Source organism: Bidens hawaiensis, unplaced genomic scaffold (genome assembly GCF_021521415.1).
Source record: "Bidens hawaiensis isolate Kalapana, Puna unplaced genomic scaffold, B.hawaiensis_p1.1 tig00041851_1, whole genome shotgun sequence".
Classification (NCBI taxonomy): domain Eukaryota; kingdom Viridiplantae; phylum Streptophyta; class Magnoliopsida; order Asterales; family Asteraceae; genus Bidens; species Bidens hawaiensis.
The window spans coordinates 151,126-166,892 of NW_027505747.1; the positions used below are offsets into that span (position 1 = coordinate 151,126).

Consider the following 15,767-nt stretch of genomic DNA (forward strand, 5'->3'; position numbering starts at 1 on the left):
AGATTAATCAAAATCATAAGAGAACAACTTTATCAGAGAACAAATAAAATGTACTGCGAATTCAACATTGGACGAGAACAGTTTGATCTATTTTAACGCAAACAATATAAAAAATATTCATCATTTATATGATGAAAGTATGCTCCCACTTTGTTTAAAGCCAAAATGCATCCCAACTAAAAAAATAGCTTCCCTTCTTAGTACCCGCTAGCTTGCCTTACGACCTCATTCCCCATCCCCTCTATCATTGTCTAATAGTTTAGTTTGTTGGTGATTTTAATGTCAACAAATCAATGCTAGTTTGTTGGATTCACATAAAATCAAAGGAAATTAATGATAAAAAGTTTGTACATATAATGAAGTGTGGATACGACTGTTTAATACTATCAAAAGTATCATCAAAATACGTACGTTAATTAATCCAAAGTGCACCCAAGATCAAACAAAGATCCAAAAATTTTCAAACTATAAAACCTAGTTACATGTTCTTCTCAATGAAGAAAACTAAGAAGAAATATGGATATTAGTTCTTGCCACGGAGCATATATATAATTAGTAAACTTCTTGGTAGGTAGGTGTTAGACTTAGTTTAAAGTAGTTTCAATTATGTTTAACTTCTTTTACCTCTAAATTAAATGTCTAAACCAATAAGCCTGTTATTGTTGGTTAGATAATTTGAAGTCAATATAACATGTGATCTTATTTAAACTCTTATAATAACTAATAATCAAGTTTTAACCACCTAACCACATGCAATTCTAAAATAAATTAGAAAGGAAAAAAAGAAAGAAAAACCACCTAACCACACACATAAATTGTTATTTTAAATCAACCAGTGTACCCTTCCTACAAGCAACAAAACTTGTTCAAGCACAACCCCTACAAATACCATGTACCCTAATCAAGTAATCATCTTCATTCTATCTTAAACTTCTATATCGTATTAACCGGTCCCAACTAACAATCTATTCAAAATTCTAGCGATCGCAAGTTCTCGAGCTATTAGCTACTCGACCAAAAAAAAAGATGGAAATATACCGAAAAAAAAGGAAAATTTATTATTTTGTTTGCGATTTTAATAGGGTTTTGTTGGGAAACAGAAGGCGCTACGATAACATGTGAAACTCAATACGGGTTCCTGCCATGCACAAGTGGTCCTTGGGGAACACTTTTCTTGATCTTGGTTTATCAATACTTGATGTCTGTAGGTCAAAGTTATATTTCAAATGGGTCGGATAAGTTCTTCAGCCTTTTCGGACCGGGGATCTTTGGGGCTAGTTTGTTCCATATTCTTGCAAACTTCCCTATGCTTTTCATTGTCCTTCGTAAGCTTAATTTCTTCCCATTGATATGTTTTCATTTCCATAAGTATACTCTATAGTAATGTATGCGTTTTACGAAAACAGTGGATGGTTTGGTGGTTTAAATACAAGGGCTTGCTTAGGCCATGAGGTATACTCTAACACATCTTAACTACACATAAGCTCCACATCACTAAATTATTCCTTTTAACTCCATGTCATACAAAGGAAGTGGTTTAACTCATTTAACTTCATCTCTCTCCTATTAATACATAATTAAAACAACAAATCAATTAGTAATTAATACATATTGTTCATTTTAACCCGTTAAAAGCATAACACATGGAGTTTTTAACACACTTTAACACAAGTAGGGAGTGAGTTAATCCGTCTTTAAAGTGACATATCATTTTAACTTATATAAATGTTAGAGTATACCTCATGGCCTTATTGTCTCCTGTTGTTGGTGTTTAATAAAGTTTGTTTTTGTTGCTAGCTCAGAAAAAATAAATTATGTTATTAAAAAAAAGTCTAAATATGATTTAACTTAATTTCTGTGCCTAGTGCCTACATTGATTTCATTATAAGTGTATTTGAAAACTGGCTTTTATTAAAACAGTGAATTTGTTTCCTTAAGAGACCTAAGAACATGTTATTTGTTTTAATACAACTTAGTTTTCAATTAAATTTATATCAAAAGTTTTTAAAATTAAATAAAACAAAACTGTGCGTTTAGACTTTCTAAAGAGAACTAAATATTAACAAAAATTTTAAATTTTATGTTCGTTAATGATTGAAATATTAACAAAACTCTGGTTTTCAAAAGAAATCAATCATATATATATATATATATATATATATATAGAAGAGGGTTAAAATAAAAAGCAATTGTTTTGTGAGAAATGTGATAATGCTTTAAAATAAAGCAAACCACCTAAATAAGAAACTATACCATATAAATAGGAAACTATACGGTTTTTTGAAACTACTAATCTCAACCGTCAGATCCTAGATCTAAGGGTCTAGATCTCTTCTTATGCTTCTCACAAAATTATATATATATATATATATATATATGTATATATATATATATATATATATATATTATCAATTCACACCCCCTATGAGCAAATTCGGTTAATTCGTAGTCAACCAATGACTAGTTTTACATATCTGTTCAGAAATCACCTAGAAACGTAATATACAAAAGGGGGGATAAAACAAATATGATATTATGTTTTCCTATTGCTATTGAATTTTGATAAATGAATTTTATATATTACTAGTTTGTTTTTTATATTAAATTTATTTTTTATTTTCGTATTAAAAAATTAGTTGATTAAATTCTTAAAATCAATTTAGTATATGAACATTTTTTATTGACAAATAGTTAAAGAATCTAGTTTTTTAAGCGATTTGTTGGCTAGTTTTTTAATACTGGTTGGTATATATATTAACTGATGCGTCACTTTCTAAATATATTATATCAGAAGTCTTAATTCGATCTAAAGATTAATCCAGATTATGGTACACGTTGTCATGTTGTGCCTTAAATGAATTAATTAATTCTCAAACAACGTAATAGAAGAAAAAAAATTAGCAAGGCCATATCAAAATGTACAAAGAGGAGACCTTAATTACCACCAAGTAGAACCTGAAATTGTGTATGAAATTATGAAGAAGATGCAGGGATTTTATAGCCTATTACGATGATGACACGCTGTCAGGATAGGTCGGCCCAAAACCAAAAATATACTTCACCAAGACGACATGTCGTTGTTGTAGGGTGACTGTTCAAATTAAATTTCTTGTAGTGCCAATATTTTAGTGATGCTTGTTTACTTGGACTTCACTAACGAATTTAATTAAACCCGGTTGGGTATTTCTGATTATTGAGTTTTGCAATTTAAAAAGGACTTACGGAAGCTTGTTGCTCGTTTGCCTTCTGTCTTCATGTAAAAAAATTGGCTTTATATTTTATTAAACAAATACCAAAAATTAAGATGTTAACATCACAATATGTTGCTCAGAGTATATTCTTTACATTTGCTTGCCAGAAATAAATAATACTAATGTGTATTAGAATGAAATATTCATAATATATTGTATTATGTTTCCTTGTAAATAGGAGTTTGTTTGATCCTATATATGTACGTCAATTATATTGTGAATGGGAGGGGAGAATATTATTTATCATGGTATCACAGCCAATATTCTTGTAAACCCTAATTTATTATTTTTTTCATCACCGTTCACACAAAACTCCATGACAGGCCAAAGTTCTTCCTCCTCCTCCGGTGAATCCAAGGTTCTTCATCCGGTTTACTCTGTAACAAACATTCAAACCAAGATCCATCCACTTGATGGTGAATCAGTTACATATTCGTCCTGGAAAAAGCTCTTCCGCCTCCACGCTAAAGGTTACAAGGTCTCTCATCATATTGATGGAACACCATCACCAGCCAAGACAGATCCGACTTACGAGTCGTGGTGTGAAATAGATTCCATAGTACTTCAATGGATTTATGGCACACTATCTCCTAAACTTATGGTCCGAATCTTGAAAAACGAATCCACTGCTCAAGAGGCATGGAATCGACTCGAAAATATTTTTTTGAGTAATAAAGCATCTCGGGCAGCGGCTCTCACCAATCTCACACTTGCTAAATGTTCATCCTTAGATGATTATTGTCAGAAGTTAAAAGGAAATTGCAGATCAGTTAGAAGACGTTGGACAACCCGTTCTTGAATCTCGGCTTCTCATTCAGTTAGTTAATGGTCTACCCAGCGAGTATAGCGTTGCCGGCTCCCTAATTAATCAATCACCCACCACATGGGAAAATGCAGTAGCACAACTTGATCTTGAGAGACAACACATTGAAGCCCAATCCGCTAGCACTCAAACAGCCTTAGTCCACTCATCAGGTCACTCGGCCCAAACCAATGAACCAGCCCAACATGTTGCTACTAACGGTCCACCCGGTTTCCAACAACACTCCACGGGTCAAAGTCAATAGCAACAACAAATGGGTCAAGGCTCATATCAGCAAGGAAATTATAGGGGCAAGGGACGCTCAGGTAGAGGACGGGGTCGGGGAAATTATGGACGTGGTCAGACTTCCGGGTACACAAATTGGAATGGTGGCCCATCTTGGAACATGCACACTTCACAGGCTTGGAATAACTTTCCTCCATGTCCTCACCCGACTCAACCGCCACCTAGGTCTGCACCGTGGCACGCTCGGCCCAACAACAACTACCAACCTACATCCCCTGCCCAAATGGCTAATATAACTTTTCCAACAGGCAACAACAACAATAATCATGTGAATCCTATGTGCCCGACCGAGTTGGGTGCTGCTCTTCAGGCCGTCCAATTAAATCAACCAGACCAATACTACTACATGGACTCTGGAGCTACTTCTCACCTGACCGCCAATCCAGGTAAAATTCAAGTCCCATCTAACATTAATTTTCATGGTAATATTTTAGTCGGAAATGTCCAATCGCTACCGATATCCGGATCGGGTAATTCCACCCAACAACTACCAAATAAAACCATTCACCTAAACAACATCCTGTTAGCCCCAAAGTAACAAACTAAAACTAAATTTAACAAATAACTTAAACAATTAAGTAGTTAACACTTAACAATTAAGAACAATTAACATTTAACAAGAAGTCAAGAACAATTAACATTTAACAATGAATTATAAATGTAAAATTACCTTCAAAGTGGGAGATTAAGAGGATTCGAGTAAGGACTGTAAGGAGACGGCTAACAGAGGACGGGGATGGCCGGCGGCGATGGTCGGAGTGCGGGAGTGACTGAGTGAGGCTGCCGGAGTGGGGGAGTGACCGAGTCAGGGGCTGAAATCAGGTAAGGGGTGGAGAGGCGCTGTGTTGTTTGTGCTGGTTATGTGTTTGTGTTTGTTTAAAACCCTAACTGATGTTAGGTAAGTTAGTAAAAAAAAGAAAAAAAAATAAAAAAACGAGATTCGATCCCGAGACCTCCGGGTTACAAAACCGGCGTGTTACCAGACAGACAAACACTTCAAATGGTTATATGGTGGTTCCTTTCTAATTTATAGGGTGATTCCTTTATTATTTTCTATATATAATTACACTATTATTTCAAAACTCGGGTGGTTCCGAGGAACCACCCGATATCACTGTAGATCCGCCCCTGGGTTTACCCCTTAAAATTTAAATCAGAAACCTTCATCACGTTTACTAAATTTTATAAACTCATTGAAACTCAATTCAACAAACGCATTAAAACATTCCAATGCGACTTAGGGGGTGAATTTGACAATCATGCATTCCAAAATTTTGCCACCCAAAATGGCTTAATTTTCCGCTTTGCTTGTCCACAAACTTCGTCTCAGAACAGTCGTTCCGAACGCATGATCCGTCGCCTAAACGACATCGTTCGACCTATACTTATGCATTCTCATTTACCACCACTTTATTGGGTTGAGGCTCTTCACACCGCCACCTACCTTCATAACATCCTTCCCACAAAACGTTTAAATTATCTCACTCCAATGTTTGCGCTTTTCGGTCGACACCCTATCTACGACCACCTACGCGTTTTTGGGTGTGCATGCTACCCAAACATGTCCGCCACTATGCCTCACAAACTTCATCCTCGATCCACTCGATGCATTTTTCTCGGTTACCCATCAGATTTTCGGGGGTATCGGTGTCTTGACCCACAAACAGGCCGTGTACACATCCCTCGTCATGTCGTTTTTGATGAAACATCTTTTCCATATGTTGACCCCATCCCAGAAACTCAATATACTTTCCTTGATGATGTCATACATACACAATACATGTCTTTTTCTCAAGATCCTCCACCCACGACTCTCTCACCACCACCCAAAATCACAACTGAGCCTACCACATCCCAAACCCAACCCACCACAGACCAAAACCAAACCAACACCACTGACCCTCAACCTATTAGCCCAATACCCACAGTAAATCCACTAGCCACCACTTCCACCTCTAATTTAAATGTTCCTTCGCCTGTTTCTCACACCCCACATCCGATGCAAACAAGAGCAAAGTCCGGAATATCCAAACCCAATATTAAATATAACCTTAACACCATCACACCCAACTCAGCCATCTCACCTGTTCCAACAACTTACAGCCAAGCCTTATCCGATCCGAATTGGCGATTGGCAATGAATGACGAAATTAAAGCCATGAAAGATAATGATACATGGGATTTGGTACCATACCCGGCACAACAACCAGTTATTCGTAGCTTATGGTTGTTTAGACATAAATTTAAATCAGATGGCTCTCTTGATCGGTATAAAGCCCGACTAGTGGTTAATGGAAAGGCTCAAACACCGGGTGTGGATTGTAATGAGACTTCTAGCCCGGTTGTTAAACCGGCTACTATTCGGACAGTGTTGTCCCTCGGTTTGTCTCGTTCCTGGCCGATACATCAACTTGACGTTAAAAATGCTTTTCTACATGGACATCTTCGAGAGATCGTGTATATGCACCAACCCGCCGGATTTGTAGACCCAACCAAACCGAACCATGTCTGCAAATTAAAACAGTCATTATGTGGTCTTAAGCAAGCTCCACGGGCATGGTTTGAAAGGTTCTCATCGTTTATTATTTCTAAAGGATTTAAAGAAAGTGTGTGTGACAATTCGCTAATTGTCTATCGAGATGGTACTAATATGGCATATTTACTTCTTTATGTGGACGACATCATATTGACGGCATCATCTTCAACCTTCTTACAATGCATAATCAGACCTCTATCATCTGAATTTGCCATGAAGGATTTAGGACCCCTGCATCATTTTCTAGGTATTACAGTCACTCGTGATAGCTCGGGCATGTTCTTGTCTCAATCCCAATATGCCTCAGACATTCTGGCTCGGGCAGAGATGTCCTCATGCAAACCATGCAATACACCAGTCGAGACGGGGGCTAAATTAATGGCTGATTCTGGGCCGCTAATATCCGATGCCACATCATATCGAAGTATAGCTGGTGTATTACAATACCTGACGTTTATTCGTCCGAATATTTCATACGCGGTTCAACAGGTTTGTCTGTTCATGCATGCTCCTCGCGAACCGCATCTTGCATTTTTGCGGCGTATCCTACGCTACATTAAGGGAACCCTCGATTATGGTCTCCGCCTTCATGCATTCTCCTCGTTTTCGTTAACGGCTTATTCCGATGCCGACTGGGGTGGGTGTCTAGATTCTCGTCGATCCACATCTGGTTACTGTGTTTATTTGGGAAACAATCTGATTTCTTGGTCGTCGAAACGCCAACCAACAATTGCACGATCTAGTGCTGAGGCTGAATACCGGGGGGTAGCAAATGCGGTGGCCGAAACCTCCTTGTTACGAAATCTGCTGTTGGAACTTCACATGCCTCTTCAACAGGCAACCATTGTGTATTGTGATAATATTTCGGCTGTATACTTATCGGGGTACCCAGTACAACACCAGCGCACCAAGCACATCGAGATTGATATTCATTTTGTCCGGGAGAAGGTTCGTCTTGGTCACGTTCGTGTGTTGCATGTGCCTGCTCCGTATCAGTACGCTGATATTTTCACGAAGGGCTTGCCTTGTGAGCTGTTTCAGTCTTTTCGATCCAGTTTGAGCGTTCGGCCAAACCACGCTCCAACTGCGGGGGTGTATTAGAATGAAATATTCATAACATATTGTATTCATTTAGGAGATATGTTTCCTTGTAAATAGGAGTTTGTTTGATCCTATATATGTACGTTAATTATATTGTGAATGGGAGGGGAGAATATTATTTATCAATGTGTTATTGTGCTTGATGATAAATACGCAGAGTCACGGTTATCCAGCGACGACACAGGAGTGTCTAGTGGCGCTGCGGTGGGGATGAGTGTGCCAGCAGGGTCAGCAGTCATGAGCCTAACACTGATTTGGCCATCTATAATCGTTTTTGGAAGCTATGATCTTGCAGATGATGATCACACCATTTTACCTCAACTTCCAGATCAACAGCCATCATTTCTAACGAAATTAACAGGTACTTGACTCTCTGAGTACACAATATTCAACCAGTGGGCCATAAAATTCATGTACCCACAAAAAAACAAGCTTTTATATAGTCAAAGGTTTTTTTTTAAACAAAAATTTCATTCAAAAAACGGTGAAGGCCTCAAAACAGACCAACCCACGACCACCACTTACAACATGTACAACGGGTATTTCACCCAGTCTTTCCAATCAATTCTATTACATTTCTTTCTATATTTTAACCATACGAACGCCAAGAACTTAACTATGGAAACAACCTCTACCACCTTCGGATCGGAGTGTTGAAACACCACCTTGTTCCTTTCTTTCCATAGAGCCCAAATAGTCACCATGAAAATACCACGAATACGCTTCTTCTTCGCAGCAGAGATATTTCTCGAGTTCGGCCAATGTAACACGTCTTCGAGAGAGCCAAAATCAGAAAGATTCAGTCTACTCCATAACCAAACTTTGATCCACACCTCAGACGCAAACCTGCAGTCAAAAAGAATATGACTAATCGTCTCGTCTTCCAATCTGCACATCGGACAATAGTAGCAAGCAAGGCAGCACGATCTTTCTTTTGCACAGCTCTACTCGCGTGGGGATCCTGCCTTTCATAATTCTCCAAACCAACATATTGACCTTAATCAGCACCCAATTAACCCAAGGAAAGCTGCTATCATTACTGCTATATAAACTTTGCTGCATTGATTCTTTAACAGCAGCAACAGAGAACTCTACCGGTTGGTTAAAATCCCAGAACCATCGATCTCTGCTGTCTTTAAAGCTAATCTGTGATAACATAAACATAACGTCTTGCGTCTCCGAGATACCCGCCACAGTGTAAGCACCCGCAGACCAGTTTGCAGTCAAGATGTTTCGGGACCCATCAAAACAAACCCGGTTACTGGCGACGCACTCTTTATCCTTCTCCACTGAAAAAAGGGATGGCCATCTAAAGAGCAAAGGAGTGTCTCCATACCATTTATCTTTCCAGAAACTGATGTTGTTTCCATTCCCCAGGTTGCACAAAAACATCTTATCTATACTGGACCCATTAATTCGGCACTTTTCTAGTAGATTTACAATAGCCTTCCATGCCCCTGGAAGCGCTTTTTTGACCGGGAGAAACGACCATCTACCACGACCTCCATGAATACTACACACCACCCTTCTCCAAAGCCCTTCACGATTAGTTTTGAACCTCCAAGCCCATTTGACAAGTAGCGCCAAATTAACTTCAGACAATTTTGTTATCCCCAACCCCCCGTATCTCTTCGGTCTAGAAACAACATCCCAGGAGACCCAATATATCCCTTTACCATCTTTGTTACCAAACCACAAAAACTTTCGCATTAACCTCTCAATATCTTCAATCACCTCTTTCGGCGCTTTAAATAAATAAAAGTAATAGACTGGAAGGCTCGCTAGAACCGATTTAATCAAGGTTAAGCGACCACCCATTGATAACAACTTCGCCTTCCAAGAAAGAAGTCTGCTTCTAACCGTCTCTAGGACCACATCCCAGTGAGCTGACCGATTCATATTAGCACCGATTTTAACCCCAAGATAAATGAAAGGGAACTCACCAACCTTGCAACCTAAAACCTCGGCCATACCATTAACATCCGAAGAAGTAACGCCCAATCCAAAGATTTGAGACTTATGAGCATTGATACGCAAACCAGAGACCAAGTGAAAGATACGTAACAAGCGATTAGTCATCAACACATTATTGTTAGACCAAGTACCCAACAAAAGCGCGTCGTCGGCATACAACATGTGAGAGATGGTCGGCCCCTCACTAGACACTTTTAAACCCTCAATATCCCCCAAAGAGCAAGCCCGCGAGATCAACTTGGACAAAACCTCCATGACAATCAAGAATAAAAAGGGGGATAGTGGGTCACCTTGTCTGAGCCCTTTTTGGCGTTTAAACTCAAACGTAGGCGACCCGTTTACTAGGACCGCAGACCTAGCTGAGTACACAATACCTCTAATCCACGAACACCATTTGACCGGGAAGCCCATTTGCTCCAGAATAGATAAAAGAAAATCCCAGCTGACATAATCGTACGCCTTTTGAAAATCAAGCTTAAGAAGATAAGCCTTTTTTCCATACTTCTTAATCCACCCAATTAATTCGTTGAGAACAAGAGGCCCATCCAAAATATACCGCTCCTTAAGAAAAGCGGATTGCGAATCAGAAATCACATCCCCCATCACATTTTTTATCCTCTCGGCAACCACCTTGGAAATGACTTTATTGATAACTCCCACAAGGTTAATAGGCCGATAATCTTTCAAACCCATAGGAGTTTTAGATTTTGCTATAACAGTAATAAAAGACAAGCTACATTGGTGACTAATGTTACCCGTCTCGTGGAATTCTTCAAACAACCTCATAAAATCCTCCTCCATCAGAGACCAGAAGTGTTTAATGAAATGAAAATTAAATCCGTCTGGCCAGGCGCCATGTCAGAACCGCAATCGAACACAACTTTCTTGATTTCATCTTTGGAAAAAGGCGTAATCAAAGTATCTTTCTTTTCACCAGGAACCTTTTTCAGATCTTCACAAATAAATGCTGGTCTAGAATTATTATTCTCGCGGAATAGTTCTCTAAAAAAACGGAGAACCTCTCTTTTAACCAACGAGGGTTTCGAGATCCAATCCCCATCAACCATCACACCCGGGATATCATTAGAAGCCTTCCTACCATTAATACACTGATGGAAAAAAGCCGAGTTCTCGTCACCCAAAGACGCCCAATTCGCACGCGATTTTTGCTTTAAATCCTTATTTTTTAAGCACTCGAGCCTATCCACCTCTTTTTTACTTGCCTCCCACACCCACATCTCATCTTCCTCAAGATCACGAGTCTCCATAATAGCTTCTAACCGTTTTATATCATTGTTAATATTTTCCAGATCCGCCCCTTCGTTCCGCGAGACCAAGTTCCACCAATTCTTTAAAGACACCCTCACCGCCGTCAACTTTTTTGTAATCACTATATTAGCAGGGCCATCGGCTACGACTGAATTCCATGCTTCCCGAACGATGTCTTCACACCCCTTCCCTATCAAGCCATGAATTAAACCACTTGAATGGCTTGACACCAAAATTTGAATCTTTAATCGTCAGGAGCAGGGGGCTATGGTCAGAAAATTCTCTAGGAAGAGCACGAAGACAGGCACCATGCCACCTGTTAAAAAACTCCTGACACACCAACATACGGTCAATCTTGCTCATTTTAACCGTTCTGCCAGTACCTGTTAAGAAAGTGAATCTACTTCCCTGCATAGTAAACTCTTGTAAACAAGCATCATCAATAAAGTTATTAAAATCCCGAGCAGCCCTGCTATTAAACTTCGAATTTCTTCTCTCACAATCCCATCTAACCGAGTTAAAATCACCAAGGAAAATCCACATACCCACACTACCCTGCATTAAAGCATTCAGGCGATCCCATAAAACTCTTTTTTCCCCCACTTTATGTGGCGCATAAACGTTTACCACATGAATAACTGAGACATCTTCAACCAAGTTACCCGACGTCAATATAAAATTTTGGTCCAGAACCGAATTAAACTTTTTGAACTTACGCGGGGTTCCAAATACAAATCAAACCACCAGATTTCCCCCTAGCCCCAACCACATCAGCATCAAAACCCCTATTGCCCCAAACTCTGGACAACTCAAATTTCTCAGGGATTGCAACCAGAGATTCTTGAACCCCCAAAAAATCAGCATTATATTTTAAAATCAAACCCTTAATCCGAGGCGCTTTAGCTACCGCCCCAACTCCTCTAATGTTTGACAATAAGAAGTTCATCGATTACCTGATTGAAAACCTTCACCTTCGATGGTCTTAGAAACCAGTTAGATCGACTCCTAACCGCTTCCCAAACTCCATTGTTACTTGTTTCTCCTTGACACTCGAAACCCCTTTAACCAAACCCAACTCTTCAGTATCATCATCCTGGTCATGATCTTCGAACAGCACTTGGAAAGAGTTCGACATCATTAGTCCCTCTTTTTTTAACTACGTTACAATCCAAGCCCAAAATGATTGGGTGGGTCATCAGGGTTTTTGAGCTCCTTGTTGGGCCTGTCATTGCTGCTTGTACAATTTCCTTGGCCCACTTCAAACACCATTCTTTTTAGAATTTTTACTGGGGCCCCTTGATCATCGAGGAATCCCCATCACCTTCAACCAAGCTATTCGGAGTATCTTGTCCTTCCCAAACCACCACTGAACTAAAGAGTTCAGGTCTGCCCACCAACTCGTCCAAAGCCATTTTCGCAGTTTCTTTACTTCGGAACGAGATAAGGAAAACGAAACCTCCCATACACGTAACAATTCCTTCTCCCAACCCCATCTCCTTTAGCACCTTCTTCACGTTTATAAAAACATACCTTGACCACTACCGTTTTCCCATGTAGGCTCTCAAACGCATTCACCGATTCATCAACCTCAATTGTTCTCCCATCGAACGCTTCTTTGAAGGACATAACATTCGGATTGAAGGCATTCTGGGTACCATGCCTATTATTCCCTTCGTCTCTAATGCTTTGCTTAACCGGTCCCCCTTTATTTGATTGAAAAAAGGATTTGCGTTCATTAACTTCTCCTTCTTCCAAGACAAATATAGCAACATTGACCTTAAGCTTATAATCTCCCAATCGAATAGCAGAAAGCACCTTCTCCATCTCCTTACGATCCTTAACATCCAGAAGCGAAACAAAGGCAAACCGTCTCCCTACTTTGTCCCTTTTTCTTGCTACATAAATGTCAAAAATGTTCCCAAAATTTCTGATTTCTTTTGCTAGATCGGCGCCACTACATCTCTCCGGAAGATTGGAAACATAAAACTTAGTAATTCTTGCCAATATCTCCATCGGAATAGGTTTCCGGCGAGAGCCCATGAAGAGAGTTTTTTTTCAGTTTACAATTTCATTTTTTTTCAGTTTACAATGTCAAAGGTTTAGTTTTGGTTTTTGATATATATCCTATTCATAGAAAAATAAAAATACGGTAAGATATTATATATTATGGATGAGTATCATTATAAAACTTTTAAATTATTTAAGTAACTCTTAATAACTAACGTTTTTTTATAAAAAATATTGTATGTTAATATTATTTAAGTGTGGTTTTATCAACTTTTTAGATCTATATTTACGATTACAATTATGAAAATTAATTTTTATACATATCTATGTTTTTTTTACATATGTAAATTTGTTATTATATAAATTTTACACATGTGTAAACTTGTGATTTAGATATGCAATCAATTTTTATTTTTAAATATGATAAAACTAATCTTAAATAATGTTAATGCAGAAAAACAATTTTAAAAATGCTTAGTTGTTATACCAACCCTATATATTATTTATTAACAATTTATAGGGGTTGAATGAAAAGAATTACAAAGAATGCTAATCAAATCGATCATATACATCTCTTCTTTTATGGCAAACATTATAGAACAAATTTTAACTAATATATTCTCTCTGACGTAGATATGGTGTGTAGTGTGTACAGTTCGGTTTTAGACTTTTTGGGTTAAAACAGGAAAAAAAAACTAAAATTACGGTTTTTAAAGTTTTGAATACCATTTCATTCTCGATGTTTGGTTTGGTTTGGGTTGGGTTCGATTTTGGTTTTTCCATTAGAGCTTGAAAAACAAATTAGGCCAAAATATTTAACTTGGACCTAAATCATTTTGTTAATTAACAATTATTTGATAATTATAAGTTGATTTGGGATAAATATTAAAGTTCATATTTATTAAATTCTTGTAAATTACTTGAAAATAAGAAACATAAAATGAAATACGTAGAACAGCTATAAATTCGGTTTGGTTCAGTTTTTTCAATTTTTATTAAATGCAAAACCAAAACCAAACGTAAGTTCGGTTTTGTAAAAAAATATAAAACCAAACCATCATTTCCGTTTCCGTGAAACTTTTATTTTCAATTTGGTTTTTTCAGTTTTCCAGTTTCGGATCAGTTTTTCGCACACCTCTAGATATCGTTCACACTTTTGACTCTTATTATTATTATTATTACAATTTTGTTTTTTTAGCATATGGTCTTACAACCGATACCGAAGCAAGCTATACTGTGCGACTCCTGCTCGTGTCAATGATCCCGTTTCTCATTCTTCAACTCCCCAATATCATCAATTCTACTTCAGCAATTCGTGTGATAATTTTAGTTGCTCTGATTGTATCGTTAAGTTTCTTCATTGCTTCCATTGCGTATCAGGTTTGCCTTTAATATTGTAAACCTTACATATCTTATATAAACTTTTTTCATAGTAAACAGCTAAACTTACATATGTAAGTAAACATAACTGTTTTTTAAATTTATACATAGATCTTCCAACCGTGGATTCAAAACCGATGTCATGACTATGTGAGACAACAATTTGTGAAGAACAAATTACTAAAACTATTGTCTACAAACGGAAAAGCAAATGCGCAGCTTATTAGAGAGTTACTACACACTTTGAATTCTCTCTATTCTCTTGAGTTAATTGTTTAGATTAGTTATCTGCATGCAGCCTTTACAAGGAACTTGACAAAAATCATGACGGTAAAGTGACGAATGCCGAGTTGAAAACTTTACTCTTAGGAATTCAAGTGCAAGCAGACGGAGAATTAAGCCAAGAACTCGTAGATAGAATCATGTATCAACTTGAACTTTCCGGATATGAATCTATTCAGGAGGATGAGTTTGTTAAGAGTACTAAAACAATGGCTACAAGATGCAAGGAAATCACTATCTCGGAATGATTACAACCCTCTTAGTTTCTTTATCAAACCTCAGGCGGTAACTTTCTATTTTTAGGAAACATAATTGATCTTTCTTTTATCATTGGACGGATAACTGGTAACGACACTGATCGAAAGCAAAAAGATAAAAACAGATTTATCAAATAAAAGTATTCTATTATTGAATAATGAAAACATTACAATAGGGTCCTTTTATAAGTAATTCTAAATTAGACATGTATGTCAAATCTTCTAAATTTGATAGCAAACACCTAGTTGGTGGAATTGGGACAAATGAATACATGTGTAATTAGGGTAGAAACTGATTTGTGCATTTTACATAAAAGATGAATGATTTAGAAATGACAAAAACTGGGAGAACATCTTCAATGACGACTTTAGATCTCTAATTCGTGACTTTCGGGTCCGTTAGCTGGGCTAAACCGCCTATAACAGCATGCCACATGTCTGGATCGTTGAGACGTTTCATCCCACTACTTATGGGGCAAATAACTCAATTAGTAGCCCAATTTACGCACTTTTTTTTCATATTGAAGCCCTTTTTGCCCTGTTTTCCTTGTCTAGCAAGGCCAAGTAGAGTCGGCTAACTTTTGGATTAACTTTGTATCATC

General features: G+C 37.8%; 1 protein-coding gene across 1 annotated transcript; it reads left to right on the forward strand.

Moving 5' to 3' along the window:
* The first annotated feature begins 1,060 nt into the window (after nucleotides 1-1,060).
* On the forward strand, nucleotides 1,061-15,183 carry LOC143615090 (sodium/calcium exchanger NCL2-like). The gene is made up of 5 exons (XM_077088324.1): nucleotides 1,061-1,325; nucleotides 8,154-8,357; nucleotides 14,445-14,626; nucleotides 14,738-14,856; nucleotides 14,925-15,183. Exons 1-5 carry the CDS (start codon nucleotides 1,199-1,201, stop codon nucleotides 15,154-15,156), a joined length of 864 nt encoding a protein of 287 aa, XP_076944439.1. The 5' UTR covers nucleotides 1,061-1,198; the 3' UTR covers nucleotides 15,157-15,183.
* Nucleotides 15,184-15,767: the final 584 nt, after the last annotated feature.

Coding starts and splice junctions, on each gene's coding strand:
- LOC143615090 (XM_077088324.1), top strand. CDS start 1,199: ATGTCTGTAGGTCAAAGTTATATTTCAAATGGGTCGGATAAGTTCTTC. Junction 1,326..8,153: donor TATGCTTTTCATTGTCCTTC/GTAAGCTTAATT, acceptor ATAAATACGCAG/AGTCACGGTTATCCAGCGAC. Junction 8,358..14,444: donor ATTTCTAACGAAATTAACAG/GTACTTGACTCT, acceptor TTGTTTTTTTAG/CATATGGTCTTACAACCGAT.